Source organism: Lycium ferocissimum, unplaced genomic scaffold (assembly GCF_029784015.1).
Source record: "Lycium ferocissimum isolate CSIRO_LF1 unplaced genomic scaffold, AGI_CSIRO_Lferr_CH_V1 ctg6002, whole genome shotgun sequence".
In the NCBI taxonomy this organism is placed as follows: Eukaryota; Viridiplantae; Streptophyta; class Magnoliopsida; order Solanales; family Solanaceae; genus Lycium; species Lycium ferocissimum.
In genome coordinates this window covers 19029-35631 of record NW_026726191.1, presented here as the reverse complement: position 1 = coordinate 35631, position 16603 = coordinate 19029, and the positions used below count along the sequence as shown (strand labels likewise).

At 34.7% G+C, this 16603-nt stretch overlaps 1 protein-coding gene across 3 annotated transcripts; it reads right to left on the bottom strand.

The window, feature by feature from the left end:
• Nucleotides 1-3049: 3049 nt before the first annotated feature.
• Nucleotides 3050-10889, bottom strand: LOC132045162 (uncharacterized protein At4g06598-like). Of its 3 annotated transcripts, XM_059435701.1 has the most exons (5): nt 10711-10889; nt 6808-7551; nt 4956-5031; nt 4732-4858; nt 3050-3728 (listed from the first exon to the last, which is right to left on the bottom strand). In XM_059435701.1, exons 2-5 carry the CDS (start codon nt 7527-7529, stop codon nt 3556-3558), a joined length of 1098 nt encoding a protein of 365 aa, XP_059291684.1. In that variant the 5' UTR covers nt 7530-7551; nt 10711-10889; the 3' UTR covers nt 3050-3555. The 3 variants fall into 3 exon arrangements, with proteins under 3 accessions (XP_059291684.1, XP_059291683.1, XP_059291686.1); XM_059435700.1 differs by lacking the exon at nt 10711-10889 and having other exon boundaries at nt 6808-9612; XM_059435703.1 differs by lacking the exons at nt 3050-3728; nt 10711-10889 and having other exon boundaries at nt 4940-5031; nt 6808-9612.
• Between the last annotated feature and the right edge of the window lie 5714 nt (nt 10890-16603).

Here is a 16603-nt window from a genome sequence, read left to right as displayed (position 1 = left end):
TTCTCTTCAACCTTCAATTGTTGGAGCACTTTCTCTCCAACATTCCAATTTTGTTAGAGCACTTTATCTTCAACCGTTGGAGCACTTTCTCTCCAACATTCTAATTCGTTGATGCACTTGCTTATCAACCTTCAATTGTTGAAGCACTTTTCTCTTCAACCTTCACAATCATTGGAGCACTTTCTCTCCAACATTTCAATTGTTGATGCACTTTCTCATCAACCTTCAATTGTTGAAGCACTTTCTCTTCAACCTTCAATTGTTGGAGCACTTTATTTCCAACTTTCCAATTTCGTTGAAGCACTTTCTCTTCAACCTTTACAATCGTTGGACGACTTTCTCCTACATTCTAATTTATTGATGTACTTTCTCATCAACCTTCAATTGTTGAAGCACTTTCTCTTTGACCTTCACAATCGTTGGTGCACTTTCTCTCTAACATTCCAATTGTTGATGCATTTTCTCATCAACCTTCAATTATTGGAGCACTTTCTCTCCAACATTCCAATTTTGTTGAAGCACTTTATCTTTGATCCACTTGCTTATCAACTTTCAGTTGTTGAAGCACTTTTCTCTTCAACCTTCACAATCGTTGGAGTACTTTCTCTCCAACATTCCAATTGTTGATGCACTTTCTTATCAAACTTCAATTGTTGAAGCACTTTCTCTTCAACCTTCAATTGTTGAAGCACTTTCTCTCCAACATTCCAATTTTGTTGATGCACTTTCTCATCAACTTTCAATTATTGGAGCACTTTCGCTCCAACCGTTGAAGCACTTTCTCTTCAACCTTGTGCCATATTTGCTTGCACCTCTTTAAACATGCAATATTTTTCGTAATCATTCTCAGCATGATTATTTTTCATGCATATATCATTGGCCCGGTATTCTCCAACATAATCATTTGCCAGACGTTTTCCAACATAATCTTTGGCCAGACAGGCAGTATATACAGGTTATAGCCACCCACCGACAGCGAAAGCTCTTTGATTCTCTACCAGGATCGTAGAAGCTCTGGTATCAATTTAATGGAAAATGTTTTATTGATAAACTCTATGAATCTCTAAATGCTCTCTACAATCTCTCTTGTTCTCTCTTGTTATGAAAATAGCTAGCAGCACCCCTATTTATAATACTATGCAATCTACTTTAACTCAAAACAAGAAAACATATTCCTAGATTAATTTGACTATAAATTCTAACTAGACATGAATTAAAATATCAAATCCTAACCAATTTTAATTTTTCTACAACTTTGAATTATTATTTCCAACACGAAGGCAATCCATGGTCCTCCGTGTATTATTCAGGATGGGTTTATATATCCAGTGCATTTTAACAATACATGAACTTAGCCTTTATTCTATATACGGAAAAGGGTCAGATTTGCTCTTGTACTCTCACAAATAAGCTATATTTGCCCTTCGTTACACTTTTTTGATATATTATAACTTGTTGAAGGAATATATTTAAACATTCCTTATTTGTGAAGGAAATAGAAAACATTCCCTAAATCCGCCCCCTTCCCGGAATTAATTATCGAAACATCTTAACTATCTTAAAATTCTTAAAAGTTGAAGGAAATAGAAAACTTAAAAGGTAATTTTATAAATAAAGATTACAATATTCTAAAGTTAAATGTAACACATTCACATGCCTCTTAGATTTACCTCTGTCGTTGATTCTCAAATTTGTTGTCCAACACTGTTATCTTTATAAGATTAGATGCAAAAAAAAAAAAAAAAAAAATGAAGTTGAATGAGGTAGATGCAAAAGGTTAGAAAATAAAAGATAGTAGTAATAAGATTAGAGTTCCCACTTTTTGAAAGGAGAGTGTATTACGCATGTTTTGCCATTACAAAATCCAATATCCAATAGGTATATGTTTAACTTACCTCAAGTGTTCAATAGATACAATCCTTAGTTCAGGTATCTAAATAAAATAAAAAATATAGCAAGTTAAAGTGTCCATCTATATATTCAAACCTTTTCAAAATGGCTATTGATCAGGAAGTTTGTAAAAGTGAGTGCCACAGAGAATCTGCAATCCTTCAAAATATTGCTGCTCCTGACATGGTGTTATATAGGCCAAATTCAAGGTTCAAGTAGTCAGTTGTCCTTTTCTGAAATTACACCCAATAATCTTGGAAATGGGTGGTCAAATATACAAGACCGCTCACCTCTAAGAGCATTCTTGTAAATCACCCTTAATACACTAATTTTGTTCATCAATCCAATTTCTTTTTCTTTTAGGAATTCGTCGAGAATATTGAGAGGTAGACTTGAACGTCACATCTCTGTTCTGGTGAACCACTTCATCCTTCATTCTATGTTTCTTGTATTGCTCTTTCATCAATTAGTAAAGAGGACACCAAATCCTTTTTCAAATCTGGGTGTCGCTTAATCAACTAAAAAGGAAAAAGGGTCAAAAGTACGCCTCCCGTCGTTAAAGTTTTCAAATATACCCTTGTCTTAACGAAAATTCCCAAAATAGCGTGATTTCATTTTTAAACCCGCTTCATTTAAACGTGACCCGACTAAATAAAAAACCCATATGGATTACCCGCTCTTGTGCCTAGCGGCTCCAAATGTAGGACTCGAAAATGGCATATGGATTTTTTATGTAGTTGAATCCAATTTAAATGAAACTGGTTTAAAAATGAAATCGAATTATTTTGGCGAATTTGGAAATTTCCGTTAAGACAGGAGTATATTTGAAATGTATAATTACGGGAGGGGTATTTTTGACCCAAATTTATAACGAAAGATATTTTTAACCCTTTTCCCATAGTAGAGGGGCATTTTTTACCCTTTTCACCAACGATTAAAAAACCAAAATTTCTTCCTTTCTTTTGTTGATATAACCTACTGGATCTAAAAGATCTAATATGAGTTCAACGATATTACTATCTCAGTTTTTTTTATGGTAATAAATGCATAGCTCTGGAGCAATGAGATAACCAATAGTATGTCACTTAGAGAAGAATTAATTCAAACTTGAATTTCTTTAGTATTGAATAGGTTTTGTTTTGCCGCGTACCATTAACGCGTGCGAAAACAGAATGCTTTCATAGCCTAAAGAAGAAAGGAAATAATAAGCTGATGGAGCTCCAGTATCATGCTTACAAGTCAATGTTCATGAAAATGTACCCAAGAAGGTAAAAATGATGGAACAAATAGCTGGGAAATTTTACAACAGAGAAAGCTGATGGGAAACTGATGAACTTTAACATACAAAGGAAAATACATGCCGAAATTAATCACCTCAGGTGAGTCAACTGCCACAAATGCTATTCCCTAGCATTGACCACCAGGCGCATATAAAAAGACCACTATGCCTAACAAATAAAGCTGAGGATACATACCATGACGGATATTACAATCACCGCCAGAGGCAAAGCCGTCCAGAGAGCACAAGGACAGCAAGAGTTCTTTCTGATCATGCACAATAAAAATCGTCTTCGTAATTTGCCAGGAAAAATCAGCTGAGGGCGAGTTAAGAAGATGTGATTAAAGTCCTAGCTACAGTCACAGTCATCACATGTGAAGTTGGCCTCAGCCCTCTTTGTGTTTCAAAGAGAGGTCTGCAAATTGTTGATCGAGATCCCTACTAGTGGTGCGCCGATGGCTAGAAGATGATTGCTGTTTCTGCTGCGGCTGTGGCAGTTGCTGTTGCTGATACAATGCTCGTAGTCTTCCTCTTTCTTTTTCCAGTACTTCATGCTCCACTGCGCAGAACATTCACAGGGTTTAATTTCCCGAGAAGCTAATAAAATAAACTTACTCTATCAACATTATTAGCTTTTCAATCACCACTATCCCAAAAACAGAAAAGTTTTTCCTATTTGAAGTACACATCTAAACTATGAAAGTTCCTCAGCCTTAATCAAGGAAAAAATTTGGCTCTAGAAAAGTTTAAGTATAATTACTCGACTTTCTTTGTTAAGTTAGAGTGTGCAATGTCCTTCAAGCGGAGATCAAACAGTAATCTATAAGATTATAACCCCATTATTCAATAGTGATAAAAGCATGGTAGCCACTTTTCTTTTTGTTGCTTTCTTCTTTCAAAAGGTAAACGTTTTGATGTTGGAGGCTTGAAGCACAAAAGAGGGACCCCCTCTTATGCCAGAACGGCATCTAAAACCCAATGATATATTTGCAGTGGATTTTTTTGGTTTTGCTCCTTAAGAAACTTTGACCTAGTTCTGTTATCACTTGGAAAAGTAGATAACAACTTTGATCTTCTCCCAGGAAGCACAATGGTTTGGGTTGAATCAACTACAATAAGACTTCTATTTTTATTAGTTATTAATTCCAACATTATTTTCCAGAGTTAAAAGTTAAAACAGCCTTCACAATAAACAGATGTTTATGCTTTCAAAAGTGATCGGCAGTAAGAATAAAGCATGCTACTGCATATACAGCTCTAAAGAAGCTAGACAAATTCATAAATTTATACAAGTTGGAGATTTCCGGGACATCATTTTATCACAAGAAAATGACGCTTTCTGAAATTACCACGAGGTATCCCCATTCCTCGAATGTGCTTCCAGTTTTGGGAAAACCAAACCCACTTTCCCAGCTCATCTGAATCCCAGTCAACCCTAATTTTGAATTATTTAGGTTTCTACTCATTATCAATGTGGTGCATATTCAACTTTACAACACCAATTCAAGCACTGGAAATAGCAAGTACAACAATAAAGTATAACAGATAATGAAGAAACTTACAATACTTTATCAGCTGTTCTTGAGCTAAATTTTCTAAGCGCTGCTTTAGGGCTTTATTCTCCATGCTGAGGATAAGATTCTGCTGGTTAAGGAATTCAAGCTCAGCGGACACTTCACAACCTTCAGCCTGGAATAAAAGAAATGATCAGATCAACATTTTGAACAAAATACAGCATCCATCATACATCCATTTATCTGAGTATATTACTTAAAGCTTCACATGCCTGCAGAACTTGTACATTTCTTTCAAGCTCAGATATGTATTGAAGCTTCCGAACTCGTGACCGTTGAGCAAACTGTCTGCATTACATGGCACCTTGTCTTTAATAAACTTCATTATACGTTAAATAATATCTGGACAATGTGCAACTAAGTAACACAAATGGCAGATAAGTAAATCAGTTGGCAAATTCCATAATAAAAGAGGATAAATTGTAGGCCAATTATATTCTTCCACACCTAAATATCAAGATGCTCCCCCCACCCCCCCACGCCCCAACCCCAAATCAAATTAGATGATAGAAGGCCGTTTGATTGGTGTGAAGTTTAAGAAAATGTCTTGTGTAAGTTGATACGTTCAAGTATAAATGGCATAATGGGCAAAGCGAAATTAATTACTCTCTTTGCATTGCACAGCTTTGGAAAACAAAAGCCCCCTCCAAAGTGGCTCGTTTCTCTTGGTTGGTGGAAAAGGAGGCATGTTTCACACAAGACAATCTCCAAAGAAGGGGTATCATTTGGTGCAGAAGGTAACATTTATGTGGAAAGGAAGCTGAAAGCATAAATCAACTTCTTTTTTTTTTTTTACTACATTGTAATGTAACTACTAAACTATGACAAATCTATCGGAATATCAAGCGCCTTAAATGGGTGATGCCGAGAACTTCTGTTGATTACTTCAGTGCTGGAACAGGGGCAACAGGAAAAAGAAGTCATTTTGGTGGAATACCTTTCCAGCTAGTATTTCTGTGGAACGCATGTAAGGAAAGGAATACTAGATGCTTTGAAGGTAAAGCTAATTCAATCCAAAAGATCAAGTTTAATTGTATACTTCTAGTATTTCTGTGGAACGCATGTAAGGAAAGGAACACTAGATGCTTTGAAGGCAAAGCTAATTCAATCCAAAAGATCAAGTTTAATTGTATACTTCTGTTTACTTTGGTGTTAAGATGAACTTGTCAATGACGCGGAATCAATACTCAACCTGTTATAATATCTACAAGATTAGAAAGGGATTTTCTTTTGGTTTTTTGCTCACTTGTACATATTCCAGAACCGCAGATTTAATACAAGTACCTTTTGCCAAGAAAATAAAATAATGTCTTTGCATTAAATTGAATTGTTGAAGATGGGAAATTTTACTTTTAGGAGAAGGGTCCAGGAACTTCAGGAGGGCAGAAAAAGAACACAGTCAAGTAAGTTGAGGTGGAGGGAAGAAGAAATGTTCATGACACACACACACACACACAGACATACATACATATATATATATATATGTATGTATGTGTGTGTGTGTGTGTGTGTGTGTGTGTCATTTTTGTAGCATAAAAATGAACAGATTTGTTGTTAAACGTTAAATCCACCTATTTTAGTCAACATCGATGGAGTTATAAGATTTGAACAACATAGGAATCCCTTGAAAAATTTAAAGAGCATAGACTACCCTACAACTTTGGCTGTAGGCCGGTATCATGTTCAGTGTATAATATCTTCAAAGTTTTAGGTAAAAACTCAGAATCACAAGACTTATTATCACTGCACTCACTAAGAGATTCAGAAGAAAACATCATGTTAAAATTACTTATTAATGAAGTTAGAATCCTATTTATGGTTATAAGCCTCCAACACACGGAAACATCCAGTAAACTGATAGTATGGGCATGCAACAAAAACAAAACAGAATGACAGACAAACCATGGAAACAGAAACAAAGAACTATACTATAAACAGAAACAAAGAATTACCTTAATTATTACTGCAACAGAAACTATAATTACTTGCAAATTTCAACATACTGAAAATATACTTGTTCACTTCACAACTATTTCATGGGGTTGCTGAGCTAGTTACACTTACTGCTTTGCACGTTTTGTGTCAGTTTCTGATGCAGAATTCTTGCTGTGAGAAGAATCCTTTTTTTCACCAGATCCCTTTTGATCAGGAGGGACAGATTCAACTAAATCCTGCATGTCACTTCCTGCAGATTTAGGCCTCTCTCCTTCTTGTGGAGGACATGACGGTCCCAAGCTGTGAGTCTTGACATTTTCTCTAAAAGGGGAGAGGCCACGGGTATGTGGTATTGCATTTGGGGATGCATCCCGTGCACTACTTTTTTGTCGGTTTATGGAGTTCTGATCAACATGAAATGTGCCATGCCGAGCATTTTTGTAATAGTCAAAGTCTTGGGATCCCCAGGAAGGGGCATGAGTTAAATTTCTGAATTTGTTATCATCTTGAGCTATGTAATCTAAGTTTGCAATGTTAGCAGCATCAAAATATGTAAAGGAGTCACTAGATGAACGTCGATGGCCACCTCTGCGCACAGGAGTTTCCGGCTCGTTAAGAAGATCATCTAACCAAGATGGTTGCTCCTCCATAAGACAGCTTTCAGAAGAAGTACGCTGATGGTGTGAACCATCTCTATATTTTGAAATGTCCTTGTGGGTGACAGTAGAACTAGGGACATAATCTACATACGAAGGAGATATGCTAGGGAACGGACTTTTAGGAGGCAGTAAAGAGCTCTTTCCATTGTACATCATATTTCTCATGCTAGATGCCCCCTTGGAATTTGCCATTGCAAAGCACAGAAGATCCCAGCTAAAGAATGAGATAAAGGTAACGTGTATGAAAAAAAGAAAGGAAACAATTGTATCCATAAATAAGAAGACAAAATTACCAATTTAAATTAATGCTAGAGAATTTACAAGTAGCTTATTCTAAAGCACCAGAAAAAAAAAAGTAAACAAATAATCAGTCAGATGGACAAAGAAGCTAACTTTACTATAGTAAATCTATCCAGAAACAAATCCCATTATATCACGAGGCAAAGTCTAACCGGAAAATCTGAGAACTTCTATGCTAAAAACCAATCAATAGAAGTCGATTTTCCAACCTAATACTAAGACGAGAATAGGAAATATATGGAATAAAAGTTACACACTAGTAGGAAAAGCTCGTGTGCCTCAGCATCACGTGATTAAAGAGGATATCAGGATATGGAACAAATGGACCATGAACATTTTATTTCAAGATACTAAGAGTGAATGAAAGGCGGAAGAAGAGAAGGTGAAAGAGCATGTTTATCACCAACAGAGGATCGAAGAAGATTATATGCTCACCTCAACTATGCAGAAGCACTCAAAATAGATAGACAGAATGAATGCTCACCTTAAATTTGCAAAAGCACTCAAAACAGACGGCCATCTTCTTTGGGCAATTCTTTCTTTTTTCTTCATTGTTCAGGGAAAGAGGATTAAATGTGTATAACACGTGTTAATCCAAAAATTCATCAGAATATTATGTTCGCCACAAATCAAAGTCTGAACTATCTGGTTGCAGTGACATGTACCAAACATTTACTAATAAATACGCTATCATTTTAAGGAAAAGGGTTCAAAATAAAAGATCAATAACAAGGGAAAGAAGAACAGTGAAATACATAATATCCCACCTTCTTCAAATGGAAGGAAAAAAACATTTCCTATCTTTGTAACAGGAAGCTATGCTTTTCTTTTAGTTATGATGTTTTGTGTAGAATAAAGAAGTATAGACCTGACTTGAGGCCTGTGATTCAGAAGAAATTCCAACAGCTTTGGAATGAATATTGTTATGAAGTTCTGCTTCATTAGAGTCATGTTAGCAGTAGTCAAGACATGTTGGTGGACAGGTACAAATTCCGGATCGATCTCTAAGGAATCCTATTACAAGCTTTTGTTCAACTTAGCAGCAAATAGCGTGGATTCATTTAGAGAATTAGATTGAAAGTGAATCTCCTCTGGCTTTACCAGTAAGCAAAGCAAAAACTTGCTGCATGTTTGAAAGAGAACATTACGTGTCAGACAAGTGCAGTACATATTTGCATCTCTAGATCACTACAAACAAGTAGCTCTAGGCATCCAAGTTCAAGGATATAAATCAAAGCCCTGCCTCGATTGAAGAGCTTGTCAAAGGAGTTGTCATTCAAGAAGTGAACACCACACGTAGCAGGACGATAAGGCTTTCAGCAACATTAACTCTTCTAGGTATGCATTTGGAACAGTGTTATCAAACGCAAAAAGCGCAAAAAAGCTGTAAGGTACATTGGGGCTTCAAGCGCAAAGCACAAATAAACGTGGGCTTTAATGAAGAAAGACACAAATAGAGGGGAAAAAATACAAATATATATGCGTAGTCCAAGACTAATAATTAAAATGAAAAATAACAAATATATGGACAAAGAAAATTGAAAACAAGTTACGATAAAGTGAAAAATCAATTGTTTAGTGTTTGCCTCTTCAGGATTAGGTTTATTGCAAGGAAAAGTATGTCTTATAGCGTTGTTGATGACGACACTAAAGCGCCCATGAAGTGAGACGAAGAGCTCAAGATGTTTTGTGCCTCGCTTTAGGACTTAAGCGCGCCTTTGACAACACTGATTTGGAAACTATTAATCAGCCAAAAAATTCCAACCAGGATAACTCAAACTACATTTTTGTTATAACTGTGGTGTCCGGGCCAGGTTGCGCACACCTCGACTAATTCCACGGGATACCTGGCACCTCCCACCAGCAATAGGTACCAGGTAACTCTGTCCACCAAGACTAGAACGGATAGGAAGAAATCACCTAGTGTTTTTTGTCTCTGCTAGGATATGAACCTGAGACCTCAAAAGATCAAATTGTAGCTTTGCTACCTCTATGCAGGCACTTCAGGATCAATCTCTCCTCACTAAGTTACTTTATCATGGGTACCCCATGTCAAACCAACAACCACGACTACTCAGCCTCAAACCCCCAATAGATGGGATCCACGACCTGAATCATATGTACCCTTTCTGTTATATTTGGCCATGTTACATTCCACTATTCAATAATTTGTCTAGACAAATTATGATCTCTCGGAAACTAGTGGTCTCTAAAGCTCATACTTATTCTTGCACCTGACATACGGATCCCTAAATAAACTAAAAATACTACTAGAAAATACAGGACCTAAGGTAAGTATGCCAATAGGATTGAACCTTAATCCCAACTACTTGGCGCAACATACATGGCGGAAACTAGAGGTGTCAAATGGGCGGGTTGGGCTGAATTTGGGCAGGTAAAATAATAAATTGACCCGCCCAAAAGTTACTTGGCTGAAATGGGCTAAAATGCGGGTCATAACTGAACCCACCCAATTTTTACTAAGTTTTAATTGCTTTATTTGTTCTTTCATAATATTTTAGTACCTTACGAAATTATTATTTTTCTTAATTATGGCTCTATTTTTCATATGACAAGATTTCCCATGAGTCTATTTGGGCTAACATATCAGCCCAACTTTTGATAGGCTGAAATGGGTTGAGCTAATAAATGCGCAAGTCAATAATCCGCCCAAACTTGGACAGATTGGGCGGCAGGTCATGTTTTGATGGGCTAATTTTGGCACGTCTAGCAGAACCCTATGTGAAATCATTATCAACATACACATACACACACAATCAGAGATTACGTCCACGTTAAACACCTAAACGAGCAAAAAAAGAATTGATATAACAACTACTGATGGGCGATTAGGAAAGCAAGTAAACTAAAATAGAAACACATTTACCCCAAATCTCATGCTTAACATAATAGCTTATTTGAATTTAACTTTTCTCACCAATTGAACAAACAAAGTTAAGAAGATTCACCTCTTTTTTTCTTTTCTCCCTAATTCTTTTACATGTAATTGGCACAAAATTTCCCAGCTAAAAGAAGGCAATTAACGATAAGGAAGATATGAAGAGAATTTTACCGAGGTAAAAAAGTGCAGAGCTATATTGATAATAATGAAGATCTCAAAGCAATGTGATGAAAAATGGAAAATTAAATCAACTTTAATTTCCTCTTCTTGTGTAAATCTATCTAGTACTTTATTTCTCCTTCACTTCTAATGTTGAGAAGGGGACACTGACAACCCAAAATGAGATGGCTTTTTATTATTTTACACTCTCATCCTCAATGTTCTTTGATATTCGTGTAAACACACACCCCTATTGTGTATCACCTTTCTCAACAGTGTCTTCAGCAGCTACCCTCTCTGCCCCGATCCTCTTTTTTTTTTTGGGTTTCTAACGGTAGCAGATATCTGTATTGGAGCCCGACTATATTCGAATTCGAGTCTTACTAAAAATAATATATATAATTAATTCATCCTAAATTTAAGGGAAAAGGGTCAAATATACCTCTACTTTAGTTTAATAGTTAAATATACCCTCCGTTAGTTAAAGTAGATAAATATACCCCTTCCGTTAAGAAGGTACACAAATATACCCCTCAGTCGACAGAATCCCCAATTCCACCATTAATTACCCGATTTAACTTTAAAAAACACATGCCCGACCCGCCCCGACCCCCAAATTAAATTCTTTCCACCCAAATATACTCACCACCACTACAACCGACCCAACATAACCACCACCACCACTTCCCCCGCCACAACCAGTAAATTTTTCATAACCATCCTTAACCACAACCCCAATTGTCTTGGAGAGATTGTTGATTTTTAGTTTTTAATTTTAGATTGGAGGACTGTTGTTTAGAAAGAGGCTTGCGGCAAGGATTTTCTAGCCTTTTTGAGCCTAGAGCTTTCATTTTTATTGATTTTAATGTTGCTAGCTACCTGGATATGTGATACAGTGATACTTGAAGAAATTTATCTCAGTTTGCTTGAAGCCAAAGCTCTCTGTTGGATACCTAAGTATTTTATAAAGTGAAATATCATAACAATCATGTTTGACTTATGACAATCATGCTTTCTCTGGTATTTTGCATATGATATTCAATATTGTATTAAGGATTTAATATATTTACTGAGATCGAATGATCTTTTTTGTTTTGTTCAGTGATGTCCGAGGACATGGTTAAGGATGGTTATAAAGAATTTACTGGTTGTGTTGGGTCGGTTGTAGTGGTGGTCGGTATATTTGGGTGGAAAGAATTTAATTTGCGGGTCGGGCATGGTTTTTTTAAAGTTAAATCGGATAATTAATGGTGGAATTGGGGATTTTGTCAACTGAGGGGTATATTTGTGTACTTTCTTAACGGAAGGGGTATATTTATCTACTTTGACTAACGGAAAGGGTATATTTATCTACTTTGACTAACGGAGGGTATATTTAATTATTAAACTAAAGTAGAGGGATATATTTGACCCTTTTCCCTAAATTTAATAAGTTGTTTTGTTTTAAAATTTAGAACTTATAAACTTAGAATTTTCAATTTTATCTGAGAAGTTCTAAAAAAAGACTTTTTAAAAATTTATGTTCTGAAACAAGTCATAAGTATTTATGTGATTGTAGATCATCTTATTAAGAGTAAAATAAGAAGTTTATAACTAATTATTTTTAAATATAGAAAAGTGATATTCAGCCAAAAAAGAAAAGAGTACCACATAAAATGAGATAAAAGGCACAATTAAAAAAATTGTAGAGACTTTGATAGATTTATAAATTATAGCTAGTACGAATAGCTTAATTATAATGAATCCTAAAAAATAAACATACATATGACAAATGCATAAAGCGAATTGATTTGAACTAATTTGGAATTGAAGATAGTTCATTGATTAACTATTATGTTGTATGTTATAAAGAGTACAAGTGAGTTAAAGGCCATAACAACACGAATTGCGACAAGTTCATTTGCGAATTTTAATATAAAATATTGAGTTAGAAGAACACCAGAATTAGAACCGTGATGTGTTTCTTTTGGTCACAAATAATCTAATAGTTTAATAATCCATTTAATTATGGATCTGAATAAAAAGGGACCTATACAAAGAATCGGTTTCAGCCAATATGGAATTGAAATATTGTTGGTTGATTGATTTTATATATAAGAATATAAAAGTGAATTAGAAGACCAATAGATTTTTTTGAGAATTTTTTGAACCATGATAAGTTAATTCTGATCTCTTATTTTTTACTTTGTATCTCACATAACTAATACTAATTGTGTGATGTTATTTTTTTCTCACAAATTGGTGGGACTCAAAGTTTGTGAACCCAAAAATGTAATATATGGGTCCACCAATTTGTGAAACGGAAAAGGGCCAACTATACCCTGTACTATCGGAAAAGGGTTAAATATACCTCTCGTTACACTTTAGGTCCAAATATACCCTGCTGTTATACTTTGAGTTCAAATATACCCCTTCTCCGTTAAAGTTGTCCAAGATGGACAACTAATCTTACGTGACACTGACATTTGATGACGTAGACGTCACGTAATATGCCACCTCATCACCCCTAACCCATTTTACTATTTTCTTCTTCCACCACTAAAATTTCCTTCCCATTTTTACCACTGTTACCTAAGGATAAGCAATTTGTAGCCATGCTTAGCCACTCTGTACTGCAAATCAGAAAACTCGCCGGATAATAACAAGGCATGAATTAGAGCACCGACAAACGCCGTCCGTCGTCAATGGCGAAGAGAAATAGTTCGATAGTGGATGACAGAGAGGAATGAAGAAAGGAAGGAAGAGTGAGTGGAAAAATCCACAGAGAAACTTAGGAATCAATTTGTCAAGCAAATGTGAAAAAGCTAAAAAGGGAAATGGAAATTGGAAAATTCAGAGGAATTCGAAGAGAGAAGAGGACTTGAAAAAAAATTGCCAAAAAATATAATTTTTACAACTTATTGATGTGGTACCACTTTTTCTTTTTTCTTTTTTCCTCCAAAGCATAAAGGGAAGATTCAAAGAACAGTTAGATTTTATTGTTTGACTAATCTGGGTTTGGATAAAATTTTCAGAATTCAGATTGAGATTTGTTTATTCTTTTTTTTCTAACCGGAATACATGGCGGTAATGGTGGCAAAGATGGTGGAGGGGAAGGAAATTTTAGTGGTGAAAGAAACAAATAGAGATGAAGAATTTATGGGTTAGAGGTGATGAGGTGGCATACCACGTGGCGTCCACGTCATCAAATGTTAGTGCCACGTAAGATTAGTTGTCCACCTTGGATAACTTTATCGGAGGAGGGATATATTTGAACCCAAAGTATAAGGACGTATATTTAAACCTAAAGTATAACGAGGGGTATATTTGTCCCTTTTCCGTTTGTGAAACAAAAATAAAATTCACACAATTACTATTAATTGTAGAGACACAAAATAAATCTTTTGTGTTTAACTGAGGAAATTTCTTGGTTTATAAATTCTAAGTAATTCTTGACTTTTCAACTTTCATTGCGTTAGTTAATATATGAGGACATTAATGAGAATTTTATTCCGTTTAGTAGGATATATTTTGAAGGAATGATTGTGCCACTGGTTTTTTGTAATAATAGTTTCTCAGTACGTGCATTGCACGTATACGCCGAATCATGTAGTATATGAATTTTATAAAGTGCAGTTAATATTATTCAAATTATTTGAACAAGTATTTATACATGAAATAATAAAATGTGAATTTGTATAAATGATCGACGCAAATCATCTTAGAGTAACATGTTAGTTGACGTCAGGATGATTGCATGTTGTCGGAACCGACAAAGATGAACAATTAAAGTTTATTTAGATACCTGTAATTTTTTGCCTATTTTGATTTTATGACGTACAAACATTGGTGATTGACTACTTCATTTGTCATTTTGACTACACTTGAGATGGTTTGTTTTTGTTGACAAAATAAAATTAAATAATAATAATAATAATAATAATAATAATAATAATAATAATAATAATAATAATAATAATAATAATAATAGATTACATTACGTACCTTCTATTACAATTAACATTTTTGTTTGATATAGTCAATAATTTAAAATAATTATAAAAACTTTAAGATTTTTTGCTGGCAGTAGCTATTATTATTTTAGTTGGTATATTAAAATAATTCTAATAGTAAAAAAAAATATGAACAATTTTATGATTGAGTAATCAAAGTCCTATTAATAGAGCACAAAATAAATTTACATTAGAAGCAATATTTAATTTGTAAGAAAAAGAACAACAATTTTAAAATTAAAAAACTGTTCCAACAACGCTTTGCGCACAAACGTTTAACCCAAACCAAACAATATAATTTCTGAATGTGGCACAGTAATTAAACAAGTGAAACATAAACTCAATGCAAATGTCTTCGTAAAAGTAAATGTATGGAACACAGCCGATTTGATTGGAAATTTAATATTTAATTAAAAATTGAGCCTAATTAATAGAATAACTAATTTGAAATATTTTATTTAATAATTAATTAAAATATATTATTTTGGGATACTTTTGATTAGGGCTGGACATAAATACCGAAAATCAAAAAATCGGACCGAACCGAACCGAACTTCAAAAAACTGAAACCGAAAGAACCGAGCCGAACTAGTTTGGTTCTGTGTTCGGTGTCCACCTTCAAAAAATTGAAACCAAAATAGCTGAACTGAAGTTTGATAAAACCGAACCGAAGAACCGAACGCCCACCGAAATTTAATACATTACCCAAAAAAATTAAAATAGTCCCGGCCCATTAAGTTTAAGCAAAAAAAAAAAAAAATCAATCGTAACAAGCCCTCTTTTTCTTTTGTATCCCTAATTTTCCACTTCAATTGAGAAATTCAAATATCCTTAGCAAATTAAGGTGGCTAGGATATGTCTTTCAGATTAATATATATTCTTTATGTGTTTTCTTAGTTATTCTTACTGTATGTATATAACACCTAGTAATCATATATCATGGTTATGGTTTTCTGTTCTTGTGTATCCTGTTTGTTTGATTTTTATTTCAATTTATCAGTTTTATGTTTTATTGCTTTTAAGAAAATGAATTAGTGTAAATGGAATCGCTTCTAATATCATATCAAAAAATCGAATTGAAAAAATCGAAACCGAACCGAACTTCAAAAAATCGAAACCGAAAGAACCGAACCGAACTAGTTGGTCCGGTGTTCGGTGTTCGGTGTCCACCTTCAAAAAATCAAAACCAAAATAGCCGAACCGAAGTTTGATAAAACCGAACCGAAGAACCGAATGCCCACCTCGACTTTTGATAGCATCATCTTTCTTTTATTTTGATGTCAAAAGTATTATTCATTCTCTCCATTATATAAACAAATGAAACATAAACTCAATGCTAGTGTCTTCGTAAAAGTAAATGTATGGAACACAGCCGATTTGATCGGCAATTTAATAGTTAATTAAAAATTGAGCCTAATTAATAGAATAACTAATTTGAAATATTTTATAGACGTAACACGATACTCGGTGCCTTGTTGCATGTGACCAAGTGAACCACATGGCTTGCTTAGTCAACATGGCACATAAACTGATGCAGAATATAATATAAACATACATAGTGGGAGTAAAACATGGGATTAAATAATCAAAGTCCGAAAATACTATTATATCATCAATGCGGAAATATAGTAATGTAACCAACGAGGATAACTCAACTAAACATCTGACATGACATAACTGACTAGTCTATGAAAACTCTGACATGAGTCTGACTGCTAAACTGTTTACCGGGACAAGGCCTCCGGCATACCTTGACTGCATAACTCACATGAAAATAATGTAAAGATAACACTCCAAATGGAATGAGGCTCACGAACAACTGATACGCGAATAGTCCTAATGAGCAGATTCGCCGTCTTATAAATCAAAACCTGCATCGTGAAATGCAAGCCCCCAGGAAATAAAAGGGGACA